At 45.4% G+C, this 24,461-nt stretch overlaps 1 protein-coding gene across 13 annotated transcripts in view; it reads left to right on the top strand.

Annotated features, from left to right (window-relative positions):
* LOC139578331 (CUGBP Elav-like family member 5) overlaps window positions 1-24,461 on the top strand; it is a 372,214-nt gene that overhangs the window by 305,207 nt on the left and 42,546 nt on the right. For 9 of the 13 annotated variants that reach the window (XM_071405776.1, XM_071405779.1, XM_071405775.1 and 6 more), the window contains exons 4-5: window positions 21,142-21,270; window positions 23,343-23,422. In XM_071405776.1, coding sequence (XP_071261877.1) covers window positions 21,142-21,270; window positions 23,343-23,422 — 209 coding nt within the window. The remainder of the gene's footprint in view (window positions 1-21,141; window positions 21,271-23,342; window positions 23,423-24,461) is intronic. The other 4 variants (XM_071405780.1, XM_071405778.1, XM_071405773.1 and 1 more) reach the window with 1 other exon arrangement.

The following is a 24,461-nucleotide window of genomic DNA, read 5'->3' as shown; positions in this document are numbered from 1 at the left end:
AGTCGGACCAGCATAGTCTAACTGGTTCTGCTGGCCGACCAGCATGGTCTAACTGGTTCTGCTGGCCGACCAGCATGGTCTAGCTGGTTATGCTGGCTGATCAGCATGGTCTAGCTGGTTATGCTGGCTGACCAGCATGGTCTAGCTGGTTATGCTGGCTGACCAGCATGGTCTAGCTAGTCAAGCTGGTCTGACCAGCATGGTCTAGCTGGTTATGCTATCATAACAGCCTTCATTGTGTTTTTGCTAGGGATCAGCATCCGCTGTGTTTTTGCTGGTGACCAGCCTTCGCTGTGTTTTGGCCACTGGTGACCAGTATAAGCTAAAACAAAACCAGCACCAAGTCACAGTATGCTGGCTTGCAAAGTGATGTTTAAATCCTATGGGAATCAAGCCAGAGTGGATTCCCACAATCTGCATTCAGAATGACTGCCAGGGTTAGAAAGAGTAATGAACGAGACTACTTAAACCATCTCAACTGCAACAACCATTTCAGTAACGGGTACAATTCGATTCGTTTAAAAAAGTGTATGTTATTTATCTTTGTGTTGCATGAAAGGTTTTGTACTCATTGCAAAATGTGTTGAATAGCACAAGATTATCTATAATTTTTCTCTCTGCCCCATAACATGTTGTTATGATTATGTTATCTGGTTTAGGGATGGCTGACGTGACCACAAATTCACTGGCGTTACCCTACCCTTTTTTTTGCGTTTTGATATAATTGTTTTATATTTTACGAATGATTTTGAAACCCTGCTCAGATGAAACTTCTCTCCTGGATGTAACAGATGATCAGTCCCTAGCTCCCATCCTCACCAGAGGTACTCCTGGCTGGCTGAGTTAGTTCTGTATAGCCTATTTGAGCCAATGCAAACCCAACACTATTTAGGATGTCTAGTTTATTTGGTATACTGACTCGCTTTTTAAAGAAATCCTGAAAACACTGCAAAGCAATTGTGGTCCCACAAGGGACCCTTTTTCTAGTATCTGTAGCTATCCAGGGCTTACAAAAAGAATTGAGGCATAACTACTAGACATTTACAAAATTGCATTTATTTCACCTTTCATGCTACACAAACATAAACAGCATACGTGTTTCTAAACTAATCCAATCTGTTAGTTGGACTTATTGCACCAGTTACTGAAATGATTGTTCCAGTTTAGATGGTTTAGGTAGTCTCATTAATGTATCTTTCTAACCCTGGCAGTCATTGTGAATGCAGATTGTGGGTGAATACAAGTTAAAACATTTTGATATCCCCAGTCAGGCTGGATTCCAATAGGAATTATGCATCACTTTGCAAGCCAGCATAATGTGATTTGATGCTGGTTTTGCGGGTGACCAGCTTGAGTCCCAAAAAAACAAAGGCTGGTCACCAGCGAAAACACAACGAGGGCTGGTCTCCAGTGAAAACACGATGAAGGCTGGTCTCCAGCGAAAGCACGATGAAGGCTGGTCTCCAGCAAAAACACAATGAAGGCTGGTCTCCAGCAAAAACACAATGAAGGCTGGTCTCCAGCAAAAACACAATGAAGGCTGGTCTCCAGCAAAAACACAATGAAGGCTGGTCTCCAGCGAAAGCACGATGAAGGCTGGTCTCCAGCAAAAACACAATGAAGGCTGGTCTCCAGCAAAAACACAATGAAGGCTGGTCTCCAGCAAAAACACAACGAAGGCTGGTCTCCAGCAAAAACACAACGAAGGCTGGTCTCCAGCGAAAACACAACGAAGGCTGGTCTCCAGCAAAAACACAACGAAGGCTGGTCTCCAGCGAAAACACAACGAAGGCTGGTCTCCAGCAAAAACACAATGAAGGCTGGTCTCCAGCAAAAACACAATGAAGGCTGGTCTCCAGCGAAAACATGATGAAGGCTGGTCTCCAGAGAAACACAATGAAGGCTGGTCTCCAGTAAAAACACAATGAAGGCTGGTCTCCAGCGAAAACATGATGAAGGCTGGTCTCCAGAGAAACACAATGAAGGCTGGTCTCCAGTAAAAACACAACGAAGGCTGGTCTCCAGCGAAACAGAACGAAGGCTGGTCTCTAGCGAAACACAATGAAGGCTGGTCATCCGCAAAAACACAACAAAGGGTGGTCTCCAGCGAAAACAAAACGAAGGCAACACCATGCTGGTCTATGCTGTTTTTTCAGCAGGGCAGTGATTATTTGAATCTGAAAACATCCATAACTGCAGTATGACGCCCAAACGGAAAAACATTTTCTGCTCTATTGGAGCAATATTTAGTTTGACTGATGCAATGCACTGATATGCTGATACCTAATGTAAGGCTATTTGATCAAATAGACTCTGATGTGAACAGGATAACCTATTCATTACAGTATGTAGAGATGGTTGTTTGAGATGGAATATTACTAAGTGAAAATACCAATGTAGATTGGATTTGAGCCTTCAATTAAATAATAAATGTTGGTTTTGTGATACACTTGCTATAATGTTGAAATCAGCGTTGCAATACACATATCTGATTGCACTGAAGTGATGAAACACTGAAAAGAGAAGGTCGGCACACTGTATATTGCTCCCACATCGACAACTGCGGGCATTTACAATTTTTCACACCAGCTATATGTCACAGGAAACAATAGTGGTCATACACTGTGCAATAACAAGCCTTAGGGCTGAAGAAGACAGCCATAAGACTGTTAAATGATTAACCAAATAGCTACCCGGACTACCTGTATTGACGCTGGCTGCCGTTTTACCGGAATCCTAACCAATTGTGCTATTGTGTGTGTTTTTTTCGCGTTATTTGTAACTTATTTTGTACATAATGTTTCTCTTGTGACCGAGAAGAGCTTCTGGATATCAGGACAGTGATTACTCACCTCGTACTGGACAAAGATTTTTTCTCTAACGAGTCGGACACAAAGGATTTACTTCAGACACCTGACAAGGCCCAAATCCCCATCATTCGCATGAGAAAGAGACGGAGCAACGATCATGAATATCCTACCAACGGGACATTAAAAACTGTAATGTCTTATGTTTCGCCGAGTCGTGGCTGAACGACATGGACAACATACAGCTGGCGGGTTTTACGCTGCATAAAACAGCTGCCCCAGGTAAGAGTATCTCATGATAAGCTGTAGACCACACTATATACCAAGTCTATATTTTTTCCATCTATATTTTTCATAGCTGTCTATTTACCACCACAGAATGATAATGGCACTAAGACCGCACTCAATGAGCTGTATAAGGCCATAAGCAAACAGGAAAACGCTCATCCAGAGGCAGAGCTCCAAGTGGCCGGATACTTTAATGCAGGGAAACTTAAATCCGTTTTACCTCATTTCGACCAGCATGTTAAATGTGCAACCAGAGGGAAAAAAACTCAAGACCATCTTTACTCCACACACAGAGACGTGTACAAAGCTCTTCCTCGCCCTCCTTTTGGCAAATCTGACCATAATTCTATCCTCCTGAGTCCTGCTTACAAGCACCAGTGAATCGGTCAATAAAGAAGTGGTCAGATGATGCAGATGCTAAGATACAGGACTGTTTCACTAGCACAAACTGGAATATGTTCCAGAATTTTTCCGATAGCATTGAGGACTACGCCAGATCAGTCCCTGGCTTCATCAATAAGTGCATCGATGACGTCGTCCCCGCAGTGACCATACGTACATACCCCAACCAGAAGCCATCGATTACAGGCAACATCCGCACTGAGCTAAGGGGTAGAGCTGCCACTTTCAAGAAGCGGGACTCTAACCCAGATGCTTATAAGGGCTAGGCCCGCCGATGAACCATCAAACAGGCAATGCATCGATACAGGACTAAGATTGAATCCTACTACACCGGCTCTGACGCTCATCCGATGTGGCAGGGCTTGCAAACTATTACAGACTACATCGGGAAGCACAGCCTCACGGCTTCCCAGTGACACATGTCTACCAGACAAGCTAAATTACTTCTATGTTTGCTTCGAGGCAAGCAACCCTGAAGCATGCATGAGAGCATCAGCTGTTCTGGATGACTGTGTGATTACGCTTTCCGTAGCTGATGTGAGAAAGAGCTTTAAACAGGTCAACACTCGTAAGACCGCAGGGCCAGATGGATTACAAGGACGTGTAATACTAACATGTTTCATGCAGACCACCAAAGTCCCTGTGCTCAAGAACACTAAGGTACCTTGCCTAAATGACTACCGACCCGTAGAGCTCACGTATGAAAGGCTGGTCATGGCTCACATCAACACCATTATCCCAAAAATCTTAGACCCACTCTAATTTGTATACTGCCCCAACAGATCCACAGATGTTGCAATCTCTATTGCACACCACACTGCCCTTTCCCACCTGGACAAAAGGAACACCTACGTGAGAATGCTATTCATTGACTACAGCTCAGCTTTCAACATTATAGTGCCCTCAAAGCTCATCACTAAGCTAAGGACAATGGGACTAAACACCTCCCTCTGCAACTAGATCCTGGACTTCCTGACGGGCAGCCACCAAGTGGTAAGGGTAGGTAACAACACATCTGGCCCGCTGATCCTCAACACGGGGGCCCCTCAGGGGTGCGTGCTCAGTCCCCTGCTGTACTCCCTGTTCACCCATGACTGCATGGCCAGGCATGACTCCAACACCATCATTAAGTCTTCCGACGACACAACAGTGGTAGGCCTGATCACCGACAATGATGAGACAGCCTATGTAGAGGAAGTAGAGACCTGGCCGTGTGGTGCCAGGATAACAACCTCTCCCTCAACGTGATCAAGACAAAGGAGATGATTGTGGACTACAGGAAAAGGAGGACCGAGCACTTCCCCATTCTCATTGACGGGACTGTAGTGGAGCAGGTTGAGAGCTTCAAGTTCCTTGGGTCCACATCACCAACAAACTATCATGATCCAAACACACCAAGGCATTAGTGAAGAGGGCAAAACAAAGCCTATTACCCTTCAGGAGACTGAAAAGATTTGGCATGGGTCCTCAGTTCATCAAAAAGTTCTACAACTGCACCATTGAGAGCATACTGACTGGTTGCATCACTGCCTGGTATGGCAACTGCTCGGCCTCCGACCGCAAGGCACTACAGAGCGTAGTGCGTACGGCCCAGTACATCACTGAGGCCTAGCTTCCTGCCATCCAGGACCTCTATACCAGGCGGTGTCAGAGGAAGGCCCTAAAAAGACTTCAGCCACCTTAATCATAGACTGTTTTCTCTGCTACCGCACGGCAAGCGGTACCTGGATCACCATGTTTAGGTCCAAAAGGCTTCTTAAACAACTTCTACCCCCTTAGCCATGTCTCCTGAACAGCTAATCAAATGGCTACCTGGACTATTTGCATTTCCTAATATTGAGTAGCAAAAGCTTTCCACAGGGATGCTGGCCCATTTTGACGCCAATACTTCACACAGTTGTGTCAAGTTGGTTGGATGTCTTTTGGGTGGTGGACCATTCTTGATACACACAATAAATTGTTGAGCGTGAAAACCCCAGCTTTGTTGCAGTTCTTGACACAAACCAGTGCGCCTGGCACCTACTACCATACCCCGTTCAAAGGCACTTAAATATTTTGTGTTGCCCATTAACCCTCTGAATGGCACACAGACAATCCATGTCTCAATTGTCTCAAGGCTTAAAACAATTTTTTTAACCTATCTCCTCCCCTTCATTTACACTGATTGATTTACACTGTTTAAGACTAATCAAATGAAACATTGCATTTCTGTTAAAAATTTTGTATCAAGACTGACCAAATATGCCTAATTTGTTTATTAATAACTTTTCATTTTCAAAAATGTGTACTCTCCTCAAACAATAGCATGGTATTCTTTCACTGTAATAGCTACTGTACATTTGACAGTGCAGTTAGATAAACAAGCATTTAAGCTTTCTGCCAATATCAGTCTTTGTCAGTCTATATCAGTCTATGTCTTTGTCCTGAGAAATTTTCTTGTTACTTACAACCTCATGCTAATCGCATTAGCCTACGTTAGCTCAACCGTCCTGTGGAAGGGACACCGATAACAAGCGCCATCAATAAAGGATCATAGCTTTCACCTGGATTCACCTGGTCAGTCGATGTCTTGGAAAGAGCAGGTGTTCTTAATGTGTTGTGCACTCAGTGTATATAGTTGTTTATGAAGCATGTGACAAATAACGTTTGATTTGATTTTGAAGAGCTACAGCCTCTCACTTCTCCTACCCCCCCTTTCCCTCTTTCTACCATCTCTCCTCTCCCTCCCCCACTTCCCCTCATCTCTCCTTTCCTCCGCTCCTCTCCTTATCTCCCCTCTTCTCTCTAACCCCTCCATCTCCCCTTCTTTTTCTCCATCCCTTCCTCACTCCCCCTCTCTCTGTATGTGTATTTTATGGAGGGCTGAAGTCTCCACAACGCCAGCTCTCCAGGGACCCTTAATTGTCAAGTGTGTACAGTTACCAATCAGCACCTGAGCGACTGCCCTTTGAAATGATGAATTGACTAAACTAATTTCAGATAATCCTTCACATTACTGAGCCACGCTGACACCACCAATTGATATTTGAAATACAGACGCCCCCACTTCTGCATCCTGTCAGTCATTTCAATACGGACCCAACCTTGCGAAAGAGGTGGCATGGTTAATAAACAGCTGACAGTGCTCTATGGAAGATTAGAAGTATTACAGTGTATGTACTCATTTAGATGCACACACACACTCCACAGTCACGCACACATAAGGTATGGACCAGCATGCACAGACACACAAACACTAATGGATTCATTTGAAAGGCCAGGGTTAAGTCTGCTGGGCATGTGCTCTTAAAAGTTCATACTTCTAAGAGGTTTACATTTTTTTTAAATCCTATTTCTGTTTTGATGCAAACCTTTCCCCCCCAAAGCTGTATAATGTGTTTCGTCAACACTGTCCTCTCCTGGAGATTATGGTTGGGAGGCCGTTGTGGAAGTGTAAAGTACAGCTTGTTGTTGGCTGTAATATGAAAAATTTAACTGATCATCTCGACATCACTGAACCAAAAGCACAGAAGAAAGTGACACAAACAACCAAGACAGAACAGAGCTGAATCTCAGGTGTCTGTCTGTCTACCTGTCTGTCTACCTGTCTGTCTAATACTGCGTTTGCAGTCAGTCAAAGTTAAATTACCTGAAAAGTTTGCAGAGCTAATGGCTTAACTAAACAGGGAAAGTTCAGCTTTCTAATTAATCTAGTGCAGGTGTCTAATTACCAGAATTTCCTTACCATTACATCATCTTTACAGTATGATTAAGGAGCAGGCTTCCAGGTCTGAGAGAGAATGGAGCAGAATATCAGCTCTTTGATTAACTCTACAGCCGAACTGTAGAGATACCAAACTTAACATATTAATCAGGCCAGCTTTTTTCCCTGTCATTCTCAGATAAAACCCCTCTAATTAGGAAGTGGTAGAGGAGAGATTGAGATGTGTAAATTATTATCCTGAACTGGAGGGGAAACAGAGAGAGGCTTCACAGTGGATAGAAGAGAGGAAGAGGGAAGATTTTCTGTTGTCAGAAAATGTCAGTCAGCGATGCAGGAAAGAGCTTCCTGGTAGACAACCATGTGGTGGGAGCCCAGTTCCCCTCTTCCCTGCATGCATTTTCATCACATGTTTGCTTTTTATACTATTTAGCTTTTCCCTTCGGTCTCAAGTTCCATATGGTGCTGACATAGCGCTTCTCTCTCTTCTCCCTCGCACACAAAGCCCTCTGGTGCTCAGAGTACTGGAGCTGGGAGCAGGTCTGGGTGCATTCAGGGGGTCACGTGCACACGCTTGCCAGCCTCACTGCACACACCATGGCATCACATGCATACGGCTGGGCCAAGAGAGTGCATAAAAGATGCAATTTAGGTTTGTCTTGGCACCCAATGGTGGAGTGAAGCTGGAGAGAATGGGCTGGCTCTTATTCATTCCGAGCTGGGATTTAAATCTCATTTTGTTTTGGCCCTGAGGGACTGACTGGGTGAGATCACTGGAATTCAAAAAGGTCAGAGATAATTAAAATGCTTATTGTTCATTGGCCTAACAGCAAATTCAAAGTGACCATCAGGCTAGATTTGTAACGGGACAGATTGGAATGGAAACGACTGATTGGATTTGTGGTTCTTCTCCTAGCTACTGCTATTATTTACCTGACAAGATACACAATTATACTATGTTTGATGAAGCCAAATACATCAAATTTGGTTAACACATTCTGCATGTCCAGTCATACTTGAGACAGATTTTAGCTGTGTGGTTCAGCGGTTTTATCGACAGCGTACTAAATGCTGTACACACCAGTCCTTGTCTGTACACACAGGTCCTTGTCTGTGTACTCAGATCCTTGTCTGTACACACAGGTCCTTGTCTGTACACACAGGTCCTTGTCTGTGTACTCAGATCCTTGTCTGTACACACAGGTCCTTGTCTGTGTACTCAGATCCTTGTCTGTACACACAGGTCCTTGTCTGTGTACTCAGATCCTTGTCTGTACACACAGGTCCTTGTCTGTGTACTCAGATCCTTGTCTGTACACACAGGTCCTTGTCTGTACACACAGGTCCTTGTCTGTACACACAGGTCCTTGTCTGTACACACAGGTCCTTGTCTGTACACACAGGTCCTTGTCTGTACACACAGGTCCTTGTCTGTGCACACACGAATAGTAGAGGATGATATGATGATATCACAAATGTGATCAAACCAATATAGAAGGTAGAATAGATATACAATTCCACCTGTTTTGCTCGATATATAGATAGTTATTTTATTAGACATCAAGCAAAATACCCTGAAAACAAAAACAAATGGAGCTGTCAAGACAGTGGGGAGGAGGCAGGGGAGGAGAGGGGAGAGGAGGGGGGAGGAAGGAAGGAAGGATGTGCTGGCCATCCATTTGAGTAAGAGCTCAGGGTAGGGGCAGGGCCGCAATGCTGAGGTCTAGGTTCTCCCCCCAGATGAAGGCAGAACATAGCCCCCTCCAAACAGACCTAGGCACAGTGGGAAGAGTCTAATATGGAGGGGGGGGGCACATCGGATGAGGTTAGGGCCTGTGGAGCAGGCAGTTTCCCCTTAGCAGTGGTGAGAGGCCTTGGCACGAGATTTAGCAGTGTAACGTGTTCAGTAGCAAACAGTTGATGTACGGTAAAATAGCTTTTCTTATTGGCTTTGATGCGAAGAAGAAAAGGGATCTTGTTCAATGTTAAGTTGATTACTGTATAGACGTACTGCAGCTTTGTTCTTATTCATGTAGTTGGCTGGAACGTATATACGAAGCATGCAACGCGCTCAGAGAAAACATCCAGCTGTATAGCATTGTTTCAAAATACTCCTATGGAATCAATAACAATTCATGTGCAATCGCAAAAAAAATATCAATGACAAGCTTTAAGGTTTATGTATTTATTGATGTATTTGTAGCTTTACCTTATACATAATTTGTTGCCCTCATAACTGTTAACACTGCAGTTCTGGAGAGTACAGGTACAGTATAATACAGCCAGGCAGGCAGCAGGCATGCTAACACGCCCTCTCTGAGATTACTGAATGAATATGGATAAGGGAATACATCCAAAAGGGAGATGGTGTATAATGTATATGGCAACTCCACCTTCGCCAAGGTCTCCATGCGGCTCTGGGGTTAGTGTCGTGGTCAACCCTGCTCGCCCACCCTACTCCCACACAGGGTGGGGATGGTTGACATGCCCGGGTGGCCTATAAGACTCTTTTATCCATTGCCAGCAAAGTCATCTGCCAGCTCAGTCCACTCCTCTCCCACACAAAGCTGCACAGGGATATAACTTATTCTCGTACATCCTCACTTCTCTGCCATGGCCTCTCTCTTCTAAGCCTCCTCCTTTCCTTTTTTTCTCTCTGTCTCTCCCCATCTTTCTCATTATCTCGCTCCTTCTCTCTATTTCACTCCCTTTCTGGAATCAAAGTGCCTTTGTACCAAAGTCTGTGTATGTCTTGGTTTGTGGTCGTCTGAGGTGAGAGGAGCAGCTAGCTCCCAGACGAGATAGGGTGGGTTTTTTGTCTTCCCCTTTAATGCAGATAGTGAGGGCAGGATTTCACGTGTGTAACAGTCGTCTGTTGAAGAAGGTGTGGATCAAAGCGCAGCGTGGTAAGTGTTCATGCTTTTTTAAAACTGAACACTGAGACAAAATAACCAAAAATAGAACAACACGAAAACAGTTCTGTCTAGTGCAGACACAAAACAGAAAACAACTACGCACAAAAACCATGTGGGAAAAAGCTACCTAAGTATGGTTCTCAATCAGAGACAACGATAGACAGCTGCCTCTGATTGAGAACCACACCCGGCCAAACAACAAAGAAATACAAAACATAGAAAATTAACATAGAATGCCCATCCAAATCACACCCTGACCAAACCAAAATAGAGACATAAAAAGCTCTCTACGGTCAGGGCGTGACAGTACACCCCCCCAAATGTGCGGACTCTGGCCGCAAAACCTGATCCTATAGGGGAGGGTCTGGGTGGGCATTTCACCGCGGTGGCGGCTCTGGTGCGAGACCCTCGCCGCTGACCCCGGAGTGAGGACCCTCGTATCGGGCCCCGGACTGGGGACCCTCGTATCGGGCCCCGGACTGGGGACCCTCGTATCGGGCCCCGGACTGGGGACCCTCGTATCGGGCCCCGGACTGGGGACCCTCGTAGCAGGCCCCAGACTGGGGACCCTCGTAGCGGGGGCCGGACTGGGGACCCTCGTAGCGGCGGCCGGACTAGAGGGCGCCTCTGGAGGCTCCGGACTGGAGGGCGACTCTGGAGCTCTCCGACTGGAGGGCGACTCTGGAGGCCCCCGGCTGGAGGGCGACTCTGGAGGCTCCCGACTGGAGGGTGTCTCTGGAGGCGCCGGGCTGGAGGGCGTCTCTGGAGGCGCCGGGCTGGAGGGCGTCTCTGAAAGGGGCCGGGCTGGAGGCCGTCTCTGGAGGTGCCGGGCTGGAGGCCGTCTCTGGAGGCGCCGGGCTGGAGGCCGTCTCTGGAGGCGCCGGGCTGGAGGCAGTCTCTGGAGGCGCCGGGCTGGAGGCCGTCTCTGGAGGCAGTCTCTGGAGGCCATCTCTGGAGGCACCAGGCTGGAGGCAGTCTCTGGAGGCGCCGGGCTGGAGGCAGTCTCTGGAGGCGCCGGGCTGGAGGCCGTCTCTGGAGGCTCCTGGCTGGGCGAAGACACAGGACTCACCAGGCTGGGGAGACACACAGGAGACCTGGCTCTAGGAGCAGGCACAGGACTCACCAGGCTGAGGAGACATACCGGAGGCCTCTTCCTTGGCCGAGGCACCGGATACTCTGGGCCGTGGAGGCGCATTGGCGGTCTCGAGCGCAGAGCTGGCACCACCCGTTCTGGCTGGATGCCCACTTCCACCCGGCAAATGCAGGACACTGGAACCGAGCACACCGGCCTGTGAATGCTCGGCCGAGACACAGTGCGCATCACCCCATAGCACGGGGCCTGACCAGTCACATGCTCGCCACGGTAAGCACGGGGAGTTGGCTCAGGTCTCCAACCTGACTCTGCCACACTCCCCGTGTGCCCCCCTCCCCCAAAAAAATTGGGGGACGCCTCTCGGGCTTCCTTGCCAACCGTGTTCCCGTGTAATCCTTGGCCCCTTTCCTAGCTGCCTCCGCCTTCCTGGCTGCCTCCACCGGTTCCCATGGGAGGCGATCCCTTCCAGCCAGGATCTCCTCCCATGTGTAGGATCCCTTGCCGTCCAGGATGTCCTCCCATGTCCAGTCCTCTCTTCCACGCTGCTTGGTCCTTTGGTGGTGGGTAGTTCTGTAACGGTCGTCTGTTGAAGAAGGTGTGGACCAAAGCGCAGCGTGGTAAGTGTTCATGCTTTTTTTATTAAAACTGAACACTGAGACAAAATAACCAAAAATAGAACAACACGAAAACAGTTCTGTCTAGTGCAGACACAAAACAGAAAACAACTACCCACAAAAACCATGTGGGAAAAAGCTACCTAAGTATGGTTCTCAATCAGAGACAACGATAGACAGCTGCCTCTGATTGAGAACCACACCCGGTCAAACAACAAAGAAATATAAAACATAGAAAATGAACATAGAATGCCCACCCAAATCACACCCTGACCAAACCAAAATAGAGACATAAAAAGCTCTCTACGGTCAGGGCGTGACAACGTGTATAATGCCTGTTTGGGTTGGCTCTTTAATAAAGTTGGTTGTCTCTTGCTGTAGTCAATTTTGACCTTTGTGGAAAAAAGAAGTTAATTACTTGAGAATAACCACTGCATGAAGGTAACTCATTAACAATCCAAGATCATCACAAGGTACAATTAGAGATATCCAGAGAATGGGATATAGAGGAAGAGTGTAAAAAAAAGAAAAAAGAAAGAGAGTGAGATAAAGAGTAAAGAGAAAAAGAGAGGGTGTTAAAGAGAACAAGCAGGTTCAGAAGGAGAGCTGGAGACTGGGGTGAGAAGGGAGGAGGGATGAGGTGGAGGAGGGGTGAGAAGGGAGGAGGGGGGAGGGAGGAGAAGGGAGGAGGGGTGAGGTGGAGGAGGGGTGAGAAGGGGGGAGGGATGAGGTGGAAGAGGGGTGAGAAGGGAGGAGGGGGGAGGAGGGAGGAGGAGGGGTGAGAAGGGAGGAGGGGGGAGGTTGAGGAGGAATAGGTGTGAGTAGGTAGAAGGGGTAAGGGGGAGGAGGGGTGAGAAGGGAGGAGGGATGAGGTGGAGGAGGAATAGGTGTGAGTAGGTAGAAGGGGTAAGGGGGAGGAGGGGTGAGAAGGGAGGAGGGGTGAGGTGGAGGGGGAGGAGGGGTGAGAGGGAGGAGGTAGTGAGGGGTGAGGGGGAGGAGGGAGGAGTAGGGAGGAGAATGGAGGAGGGGTGTGAAGGGAGGAGAGTTGAGTAGGGAGGAGGGGTGAGGGGGGGGTGAGAAGGGAGGAGGGGTGAGGGGGATGCGGGGATGGGGGAGGATGGGGAGGAGGGGTGAGAAGGGAGGGGGGTGAGAAGGGAGGGGGGTTGAGGGAGAGAAGGGGTGAGAAGGGAGGAGGAGTGAGAAGAGAGGGGGAATGGGTGGAGGAGGGGTGAGAAGGGAGGGGGGATGGGGGGGGGGGGGGGGTGAGAAGGGAGGGGGGGTGAGGGTGTGCCCAGCATTACTTTCATGAATCAGTGTCAGTCGACCGATGAGAAAATAATTAAGTAACAGGCTGGAGCAGTGTGTTAAATGCAGCCAAATGTAGGGCCTGATATTGTACAGAAAAATGGAGCCAGGATATATAATAGAAGCACCAGTAAATAGAATGGAAAAAAATCCATATCATAACTGATGCCAGAATGCCCTTCCAATGGCATTATGAAGGCAGACAATATATATAGCACTGCAATATTGTAAATGTTTATATAGAGTACGTATAGACGTTGCACAGCAGTTCCAGGATTTATGAGCGGCACCTTAATATGTTGAAGGCAGTGAGTAATATTACACGTTTGTTATCATATTGAGTGTACATTTGGTGAGACATATATGGTGTAGATAAAATATTTTAAGCAATTCCTTGTTATACTATTTTCCTCCCTGCATGCAATTTGAGGTGTGGGGGGCGAGGAGGGGAGTTTTGTCTGGGCTCTAAAACACAAGCACCCCAGAGGTTTTATATGGTGCACTCAGGCAGGCTGGAAGCAGTGGCTGACTAGTAATTGTATGTTCAAGGCTTCCAGCCAAGCCATGCAGCCACAGTGCTGAATTCCCCAGCAGCACATTACAGCCATTTTATCCAGTTGATAAATAAAATCAGTGGAGAGCTGAGGAGAGACGCATATCAGCTCCTGTCTCTACTACCAGCACAGAAACAATATCTGATCACTGTACTAATTTCCCATCTTTGAACTGCAAAACTGAAATAATGCTATACGGGCTGCTCCCCTGTGTGATTTGTGACCTCTGTCTGACCTTTGCCTCTGTGGCAAAATTCTTTATGGGGATGATCATGGTACAACAGTTAACCCACCCTCCCACAGTAGCTGGAGTGCTTGTTTGGGGGAAGGCTTTGGGAGCCGCTCGGCGTGTTTGTGTGTAAAGAGTTTGTGTGTGTGTGTGGTGTTTGTGTGTAAAGAGATTGTGCGTGTGTGTGTGTAATGTTTGTGTGTAAAGGGTTTGTGTGTGTGTGTGGTGTTTGTGTGTTTGGCGTGTTTGTGTGTTTGTGTTTTCATGCTCCCGCCTTTGTGTGTGTTGGTGTAAATGGGTTAGCTGTGTTAAAGTGGTTGGGGGACTGTGTGTTTTAGTTTGCTCAGTAAAAGGAGCCAGTGTTAAAGCACTGAGGCCAAATCCTTCCCAGAGGACTGTTTAGACCCTGCAAGCACTGCTCCCCGTCATTTACACTGATGGTTTATATAGACACCTGCCTGCCTGCCACACTACAGTACCAACGAGCAGCCTTGACACTAACATGATGAAACTTTGACGCAAACCCAAGCTTGCTGGTCCCTTTATAGTCTAAAAAAGGAAAAATAAGTATCATATTTGAATGTAATTTTCGACAGGGATTGTGTTTCAGTTATACAATGGAGAACCATCGGTTTGGGTTGTATTGTGTTAATGTATTATTATGTATCATTCTTTCTGTTTCCATGTAACAGATTCTCAATTGTGTGCAGGTACCAATTAGCTGACTATCTTGTTATGAAAAATGCAGAGTATATTGGCATTATTGCCAATAGCATATGTTTTTTTTACATGGTTTGGTTAATGCCAAAAGACAACGGCAGATAATTTGCCACTAATTTAAACTAGAGCATTGACAAACAAACAAATAACATACAGAACTTTTGATAGACAGAAACTCCACAGAACTGGGTTAAGGTAGCAAACAGTACACAGTGGCAGGAGTTCTCTCAGAAGTTGTTCCAGCACTGTGACACAATATGTTGTCGCCCTCCCATCCCTCCCTCACTACGCGACAAACACAACACAGAGGACATAAAAGAGTCATTATTCTGGAGTTCATTCAACACAGCAACTGTGCCAAGCCTGGGCCCAGACCCTCCACTCTCCTCTGGTACCCACTGCCCCTAAACACCCCGGCAGGGAGGCAGGCAGGCAGGCATAGAGGAACACAGGTCCAGCACAGAGAGACCTAGCCTCCACCATGGCATCCAGCCCAGCCAGCCTGCCTGTCTCATTAATGCAAACACAGCTCTAGATTAAAATATGTAATACTTTGGATTAAATACCACTGGCTAAGGACTACAATCTCCTCGGGTTAATTCATTAATTATATTTGGTCTGTTTTTTTATGGTTGAACACATGCTGACACTGTTATTGTGTGGCATCCTTGCTGAACAACTACAATGGGTGTGGAAGAAATGGTGTTCGGTATTCCAACCGCAAATGTTGTGATTCTCTACGGCTTGATGGGCAAGTGTGATAAAATACAGTGGAGCCTACCTTAACCCCCCTCCCCTATCTCTTATCTGCTTCCCCAAATGAGAAAACCTGGATGGTTTCTCAGGGCCCACTTTCTGGCTGGATGGGATCTCATTTGGTTTAATATATTTATCCATTCATTATTGTTCCTTTTTATTGGGCGGCTAATAATGTGAATAATTTGTCCTTATCTGTGTGGCTGACAGGCGAATTTACACTCCAACTCAGCAGGTAGATAGAGGAATGACTCCACGCCAACACTCCCTTCTCTCCCTCCTCCTCTCTTCTCCCTCCTATCCCTCCTCTTCTCCTCTCCAAACTCCAATGAAACATGACTGACAGGCCGCTGTATAAGTAGTTGTCATAGCAACCAAACCATTTCTCTGACAATAGCTTTCTCTGTAACATATACTCTCTCTCCACTCTCCCCTCTTTCTTTCTTTCTTTCTTTCTTTCTTTCTTTCTTTCTTTCTTTCTTTCTTTCTTTCTTTCTTTCTTTCTTTCTTTCTTTCTTTCTTTCTTTCTCTCACTCTCACTCTCTCACTCTCACTCTCTCTCGCTCTCTCTTTATTTCTCTCTCTCTCTCTCTCTCTCTCTCTCTCTCTCTCTCTCTCTCTCTCTCTCTCTCTCTCTCTCTCTCTCCCTCTCTCTCTCTCTCTCTCTCTCTCTCCTCTCCTCTCCTCTCCTCTCCTCTCCTCTCCTCTCCTCTCCTCTCCTCTCCTCTCTTTCATCCATCCTGGCTTATTGAAGGCTGCAGGTTCTTATGCAAGCCGACACATCGGCCCAGGCACTTTTACAATCCCCCTCGTGAGGGCTTTCTCCTGGAGCCTGCAGCAGTGCCAAAACCCTGAAACTCATCCAATTGCTATTCACTGGAAGTGTTCTTATGCATTTCACTGTCAAACCCCCAAGCAGCTAGAGCCCCAGGAATGTAATCAGCCGACACACTGTAATAAGTCTCCAACACGGTAGACCTGACTGCAGAATTGCTCATGTATGCAAGATGGGAACCATGAAACTTTCACAGCTACAGAAAATCAAAGTAAAAAATACTGTATCTGACTGTAGCATGATTCATGTTTGTTAGTTTTATACATTTATAAGTGATTGTAATGCGATGTCAGTAATCATTGGATTATAATTACAATTAATTAATGACGAGATTAAATGATACTTTTCAGATAAAGCAAATGTTATTTTTTATTTGATTTCAAATTTATATAAAAACACACCTATTGATAAAAATTCTCAGATGGCCCCAGTAACCTTCAGGATATAGAACCAGACAGAACATTCACCATGCATTCTTCATTCTTCCATGCTTTCATTTCCAAAGTATTTATTCCCAACAAACCGCTGCTTATCAACTCAGGCCAGATTGAACACGATGGGTGTATCTTTCAGGACAGAGTTGTTGGTAGTTAGGAGGAGCTGTTGCTGTAACAGTCACAGGCAGATTCATGTGCTGCGTCTAAATGACCTAAACAATAGTAAACTAATTGTGATTCTATGTGTGTTCATATAGTGCGAGTATAAAGTGCTTTTAGACAGTATTCATACATGTTGACATATTCCACATTTTATTGTGTTACAGATAACTGTATGTGTGGAGTGCAGAGATGAGGTAGTCATAAAGAAATCATGTTATACGCTATTATTGCACACAGAGTGAGTCCATGCAACTTATTATGTGACTTGTTAAGCAAGTGTTTGATCCTGAACTAATGTAGGCTTGCCATACTTATTTACTCAAGACATTTCAGCTTTTCATTTTTTTTATTCATTTGTAAAAGAAATCGACAAACATAATTCCACTTTGACATTATGGGGTATTGTGTGTAGGCCAGTGCCAAAAACATCTCAAGATAATAAATGTTTAATTCAGGCTATAACACAACAAAATGTGGAAAATGTCAAGGGGTGTGAATACTTTCTGAAGGCACTATATGAGCTGTGTTGGTGTAGTGTCACTGAATGAGCTGTGTTAGTGTAGTGTCACTATATGAGCTGTGGTGTAGTGTCACTATATGAGCTGTGTTGGTGTAGTGTCACTGAATGAGCTGTGTTAGTGTAGTGTCACTATATGAGCTGTGGTGTAGTGTCACTATATGAGCTGTGTTGGTGTAGTGTCACTATATGAGCTGTGTTGGTGGAGTGTCACTATATGAGCTGTGTTGGTGGAGTGTCACTATATGAGCTGTGTTGGTGTAGTGTCACTATATGAGCTGTGTTGGTGTTGTGTCACTATATGAGCTGTGTTGGTGGAGTGTCACTGAATGAGCTGTGTTGGTGTAGTGTCACTATATGAGCTGTGTTGGTGTTGTGTCACTGAATGAGCTGTGCTGGTGTTGTGTCACTATATGAGCTGTGTTGGTGGAGTGTCATTTTATGAGCTGTGTTGGAGTGTCACTATATGAGCTGTGTTGGTGGAGTGTCACTATATGAGCTGTGTTGGTGTTGTGTCACTATATGAGCTGTGTTGGTGTAGTGTCACTGAATGAGCTGTGCTGGTGTTGTGTCACTATATGAGCTGTGTTGGTGGAGTGTCACTATATGAGCTGTGTTGGTGTAGTGTCACTATATGAGCTGTGTTGGTGTAGTGTCACTGAATGAGCTGTGTTGGTGTAGTGTCACTATATGAGCTGTGTTGGTGTAGTGTCACTATATGAGCTGTGTTGGTGTAGTGTCACTATATGAGCTGTGTTGATGTAGTGTCACTATATGAGCTGTGTTGGTGTAGTGTCACTATATGAGCTGTGTTGGTGTTGTGTCACTATATGAGCTGTGTTGGTGTTGTGTCACTATATGAGCTGTGGTGTAGTGTCACTATATGAGCTGTGTTGGTGTAGTATTAGGTTACAGTACATGGATTGCAGGTAAATCTGGTCTCAGCTGTGTTCATGGTCATGTGGACGACCAGTTCAGTTGTTAAAAACAACAGCCATAACAGTTATTTGTGGAGTGGCAGTAATCAGTAGCTGTGTTCCCTCTGTGAGACAGCACTAATCCACAAAGCTGCATTAACAGCCAGTCGATACTGTTAAAAAAGTCCTGAGCACTGGGACATGCATCTTACTGGACTGGCTGAGGAGAGTTTTTGAATAGCAACAATAGCACTCCCTCTTATTCAATGATTTAAGAACAGTATCTCAGAGAGGGTCATCATCAATCTGGGCTCCCCCTAAAGGGGTGACTAATTTCTAAGTGTGTGACAGCTTGAGGGTGCACTGGTGTGAGGGTGTGTGTGTGTTTGTGTGCTGTTTTGGTGTTTGTGTTGCGTGTGGGTGTGTTGTGTGCGTACATGTGAGTTCGTAGTATACTGTAGATCCACTAAATGATCCTCGCTGTGTGTTGTAGCTAGATGAGTATCAAGTCCCAAGGTGCCGTTTTACTCCAGAGTAGCACAATAATGGCTTGAGAAATAGGTCTCTAAGATGATGTATTTTCATGTGTTGTTAGCTTGTTTTCAAAGCACACTCACTTAGGAGAGGAGCATGCTCTCTATTTCTCAGCAGGAGCTAAAGAACTTGTGTTACACTGCCCTCTAGATACAGCAGCACTGGAGACATTCGTATCCCATCACATTACTTACGCCTGTCTTTCAACCTCCACATCAGGACAATCCAGTGGCATTTCTGATGGAATACAGTGAAAAGCTAACAGCCTAGAATGGGACTCCAATTTGGCCTTTTGGTGCCCTCTGTAACCAACTAATGTTACACACAGATCTGATCTGATATATGGGTCTATTCCTGATGTGCTCTGAGTCCCAAAAAATATTATTCCATTCAGCTCTAGGTAATTTGCTATTGAGCAGTCTATCAGCGATGGGACAGTTTCAATGTCGTATTTTGAGGCGTGCCACAGGAGGTCTGTTCATGGCTTGAACGGCATAGTACGGAACATATGAAATTCATATAGGTCAGCTGCATACATTAATCCTGCCTTGTCATATTCCCATCATCCATAGAGGGGACGATGCTGTAGGAGTTATGGTCCTGGAAGGGCGCAATGGAGGAGAGGGGAAAGGCAAAGGCGTATGTCTGTGTGTGTACATGCACACTTATGCATGTGCGAGAGGCTGAAGGAGTGGGTGCAAAGAATTTAATCCCCCTCAAACCCACCCCACCTCCAAATTCATATTCCGCCCCAAACAACAGGAAGAAGCGTCTTGGCCTTTTATTTTCCAGTTCAGGGCTTTCTCTTTTGAAGATAAATGCTCTCCAATCCATCATGACAGGTGTCACATTGGATCGCTTCCATTTTGATACATACCCTCTGATCCTGCCACTAACAATAAAGAGTGTCACGAGGGCCGCTCCTCCCTTGACAGTGCCATGACACTGGTGATTATTTTAAAGGTGCATCATTGGCCGTGCTGAGTCAGGGTGCCGGCCGGGGCTCTGTCTGTGGCAGGGTGGCAGCGACCGGGGCGGCTGCATGGGACTAGGCTGGCTGCTGGAGGAGGAATATGGATATCAGTAGGTCCTGCCTGGGTCAGGTCACGCCACAGCACAATAACACACAGTCTCTCTCTCTCACGGTCTCTCACAGCCACAGAGGTCACCCTGACATACCGCATTACCACAGACTGGGAATGATGTTGAACTCCAAAGCCCAGAGCCTGGCCCTGGATTCCTCTTCTGCTTGTGTTTGCCTTTGTTACATAGGTGCACTCAAAGTTATAGAAAATCTGTAAAGGGGAGGTTGGGAGTAGTGTTTCTGCCAGTGGGATTTAGTGAGCAAAGCATTAATCATATGAGCAGAACAACAGTAAACATAGCATGTCAGGTCAAGGTAAAGAGAAAGTCCCCCTGCATTGAACAGGACTCAATAGTACACCGTACCATTTTGAAAAGTCAGCATTATTCACCTTCTCCGTGCCGGAGAGACGTGCCATTGTTCATTGAAGAGCTCTGGAATATTATTTCTGTGGTGATACACTGAAAACACTGGATCAGCAGCAATTAAACATATAGTCTGAGGCAGAGGGAGAGAGGGAGATTGACACCTAACAAATAGCCTGTATTCAGTAAAATTGAAGGTCAGCAGTATAGGAGGCAGAAGCAGACATATCCATATAGTGGACTGCCAGGAGCTCCTGGTGTATCTGAAGGACCATACACAGCTGTTTCATCAGCCTGCTGCTTCCTCCCATTCCCCCAAGGTAGGGGCATGGCCGCGCTCTGATAGAACCGTAGGCCTACCCAGGGCTCAAATATGTGAGCAAACCCAATTATCGTTGAAATTAAAATGAGCAAACTTGGCACAGGAACAATACACTGTGACTCAACTCACAGAGCTAAATGGAGCAGACAAATACATTGCCCTATGTTCATATACCGGCCACTGAGCACAGTGAGCAGAGCCTACATTGGTATACAGATGTAGGTTCTTAAATAGATTACTCTTTTGTTGCTGAGAATTTTCCTGCTTAGCAGGAAAAGCAAACTTTTAGTATTTGAGTTTTAAAAAGGCTTCTACAGTTTGTAATTTCCACTTTGAAACTTGATTTTCCCTAACGAAAAATATATCAACCCCTACAAATATGGCCATTAATTATAATCCACATAATAATTCACATTTCCTGTTGCTGCAGGATTATTTTCCTGCTGTATCAAACTGGCTCAAATTAAGATCCTACATCAGTATAACTAAGGCAATATGACATTCTGTTTGCAATACTCATTTAGACTGGTTGCATTGAGAGGTCAGTTTTATTTAACCCTTAATTTGCTTTTCTCTTTGTTTCAGAAGACAGGAAGCTGTTTGTGGGGATGCTGAACAAACAACAGACTGAGGAGGACGTGTACCGCCTCTTTGAGCCCTACGGAGTCATCGAGGAGTGCACCGTCCTAAGAGGTCCTGACGGAAACAGCAAAGGTAGGAATCAATTATATACTGTACATCAGACATTATCTAGGTCACTGTCTTCGACAGTTAGTTTCAGCTGAGAAATCACAGATTCATAATGGGTATTATTTCTTTTAGTTTTTTAGTAGTAAAAAAACACTCAAAGTAAACAGGTTTCTTCATAGGAGCCATCATGGCTTGTATTATGCTCAGAATGGTCTTCCAGGGTATGTAGGCCTGTAAGAAAACATTCCCATAGATGAACAATAAGAAGGCCGTACTGATGCACTGTATTGTAGCAGGGTCGTTCCACCAATTCAGTGCCTTTTGAGAAGTATTTCACCTAATTTTAACATTCTGTCACAAAGAGCACATGTTCAACTACATAAAAAAACATGTTTTCCCATCTCAAGAGGTTGAATAAAAAAATAAGTGCCTATTACGTGGCAAATAAAGTTACAGGGTTGACCGTAACAGGGTTGACGATTTCATCTTAATTCAGCCATAAATCCCCTTGTCACAGGGGTAATGGACATATGTTGTGTGTAACAGAAAGTGGCAATTAAATGCAAGATTCACAAAAAATGTGAAATTGTTAAAACATGTCTAGCCTGTCAATCTATGGGTAACAGGGTTGACGTGTTATGCTCGGCCCACTCAGTTTTACATCACAAAACACAAAAGAAAATTGCCAAAAATAGTAAAATGAGGGACAGACGTAAATGAATCACTAATCACATGAAATAAATAATCATCCTCAGAATTGACTGTCATAACAACAAAATAACTATAGCTTTACAATGATGGTGAAAACTTTGAGAAATGTTGGGGTTAAAATCTTCCTAGATGTTTACAGAGGGTGCACGAAGGGACATGTCAAAATGCAGAATTTTGTCACTTTAGCAAGTCTTTATTCATAGAAAAATCGAAATTCTCCATGAGGTCTATAAGGGCATCTCATTTAATATAACAGGCTTTTACAATTCAATATTGGTGAACAATTTAAAACATCAAAGGGACGGAATAGGCACTATTTTCATTGAACGACCCAGGCCCCATGGTCTATCCACGCAGGCAACTGGCACACAGTCTAGTAGAAACCAATCCACAGAGGGTTCTACATGGAACCCAAAATGGTTCTACCTGGAACCAAAAAGTGATTTACCTAGAACCAAAAACTGTTCTCCTATGTGGACAGCTGAAGAACCCTTTTGGAAACCTTTTTTAAGAGTGTAGGGGATGTTAGATTTAGTCTCCGCTATACTCTGTTTGGGTAATGTGAATGAACCGCTCTAAACATCAGTGTCATACAAGTCAGATAATGCAATCCTTTACAAAAACAAAGATTTACACATGTTCATGGATACCTGTCTGTCAACTAACCGTTAACTGTCAACTAAGTCACATACATATTTATTTATACAGTATATTATCAGGCTCAACTACATTGTCCAGAGGTAGACAGGAGAAGGGCTTTTGATAAGACCACACTTAAAGATACAGTAATTCTCTAGGTTTACCCCCTGGGTTCCTTCGCTGCAGGTCCTGATCAAACCGGTATTAGTCCCTTAAACATGTTTAGCTTCTTTCGAGGAACTGTAGACTAATGCATAATGACGACTTAAGACAATATGTATTTCACTGGGTCTATATTTAATATGCACAGACAGGCATGTGGTGCTAAATAGCATGCTTTTCTGCTTCATCAGTGCAATCTGTACAAGAGCCTGCAGCTTGAGCAGCCTGGGGAGGAGCAGCCTGCTGTGCAATGGGAGTTTCTCTGTGCCTCCTTGAAATGTTTTGACGCGCTTCTCTTCACAGTGTTTAATAAAGGCACCCTGCCTTTTATTCACTTCCTGTGTGTGTGTGTGTGTGTGTGTGTGTGTGTGTGTGTGTGTGTGTGTGTGTGTGTGTGTGTGTGTGTGTGTGTGTGTGTGTGTGTGTGTGTGCGTGCGTGCGTGCGTGCGTGCGTGCGTGCGTGCGTGCGTGCGTGCGTGCGTGTGTGTGTGCGTGTTTGTGCGTGTCGGTACCCTGCCTCTTTCTCACTCCCTATGTGTGTGTGTGTGTGTTTGTGTGCCTGTGTGCGTGTGTGTGTTTTCCAGGCTGTGCCTTTGTAAAGTTCTCCACACACGCTGAGGCCCAGTCTGCAATCAGTGCCCTCCATGGCAGCCAGACCATGCCAGTAAGTACACCTCCTACCTTCCTTCCACACAACCACATACAACATTCACAACACGAACAAACAACAACGGCAACTTTACTTTAGATTCTACTGATCAACCTCCAGTTTTTATTGACCGACACAACTGTCCTCATAAATATTCCAGCTTCAACAAGCAAACAGGTACAACCATAAACCTTCTTTAGAATGAAAGGGATTTGTAGTTTTTGCGTGTCTAATTATAGAAAAATTATTGAACATTCATTTTCATCTCTTGGAATGATAATGGGTTGAGCTATCGGTGAAAAATGTTTTGCCATGTTTCCGTTAGACCCTTTAACAAATACAGTAATCCTAGCAGTCACTACTGTAGTGCTGCTAGGTGTGGTTATTATTTGTTTGTGGCCTGTGATTAGGGAAGCCCCTCTAAACCATTGATGCATAGAAACAAAGGGCACTTACTGTGCACTCTAAAGCTGCATTATAGTTATTCTGTATTTCTGCTACGTATTATTCAGTGGACTGAAGTACACTCAGCCTATACACTCTCTTTGTTGGAGAAACTCCAGGCATGGAGGAGCAGGAGCCTGAACTCTCCCTCTTTCATCATTGTGGCATTAGACCACGTGGTTTTATTATTTACGGTATGGGGGCACAACACGTGCATAAAGAGAGCGCCGCGCTAGCTAACTGTGTCATTAGTTTTGGTGCAACCTTGAGGTCAATATAAGTGCAAATGACTCGGGGACGTGAGGATAGGCTGGAGATAGGTTGGAGATAATCTGGAGATAGGCTGGAGATAATCTGGAGATAATCTGGAGATAGGCTGGAGATAGGCTGGAGATAGGGTGGAGATAGGCTGGAGATAGGCTGGAGATAGGCTGGAGATAGGCTGGAGATAGGCTGGAGATAATCTGGAGATAATCTGGAGATAGGCTGGAGATAGGCTGGAGATAGGCTGGAGATAGGCTGGAGATAATCTGGAGATAGGCTGGAGATAGGCTGGAGATAGGCTGGAGATAGGCTGGAGATAATCTGGAGATAGGCTGGAGATAGGCTG

The sequence above is a fragment of the Salvelinus alpinus genome, chromosome 6, assembly GCF_045679555.1.
Source record: "Salvelinus alpinus chromosome 6, SLU_Salpinus.1, whole genome shotgun sequence".
Classification (NCBI taxonomy): domain Eukaryota; kingdom Metazoa; phylum Chordata; class Actinopteri; order Salmoniformes; family Salmonidae; genus Salvelinus; species Salvelinus alpinus.
This window is presented reverse-complemented; position numbering and strand designations above follow the sequence as displayed.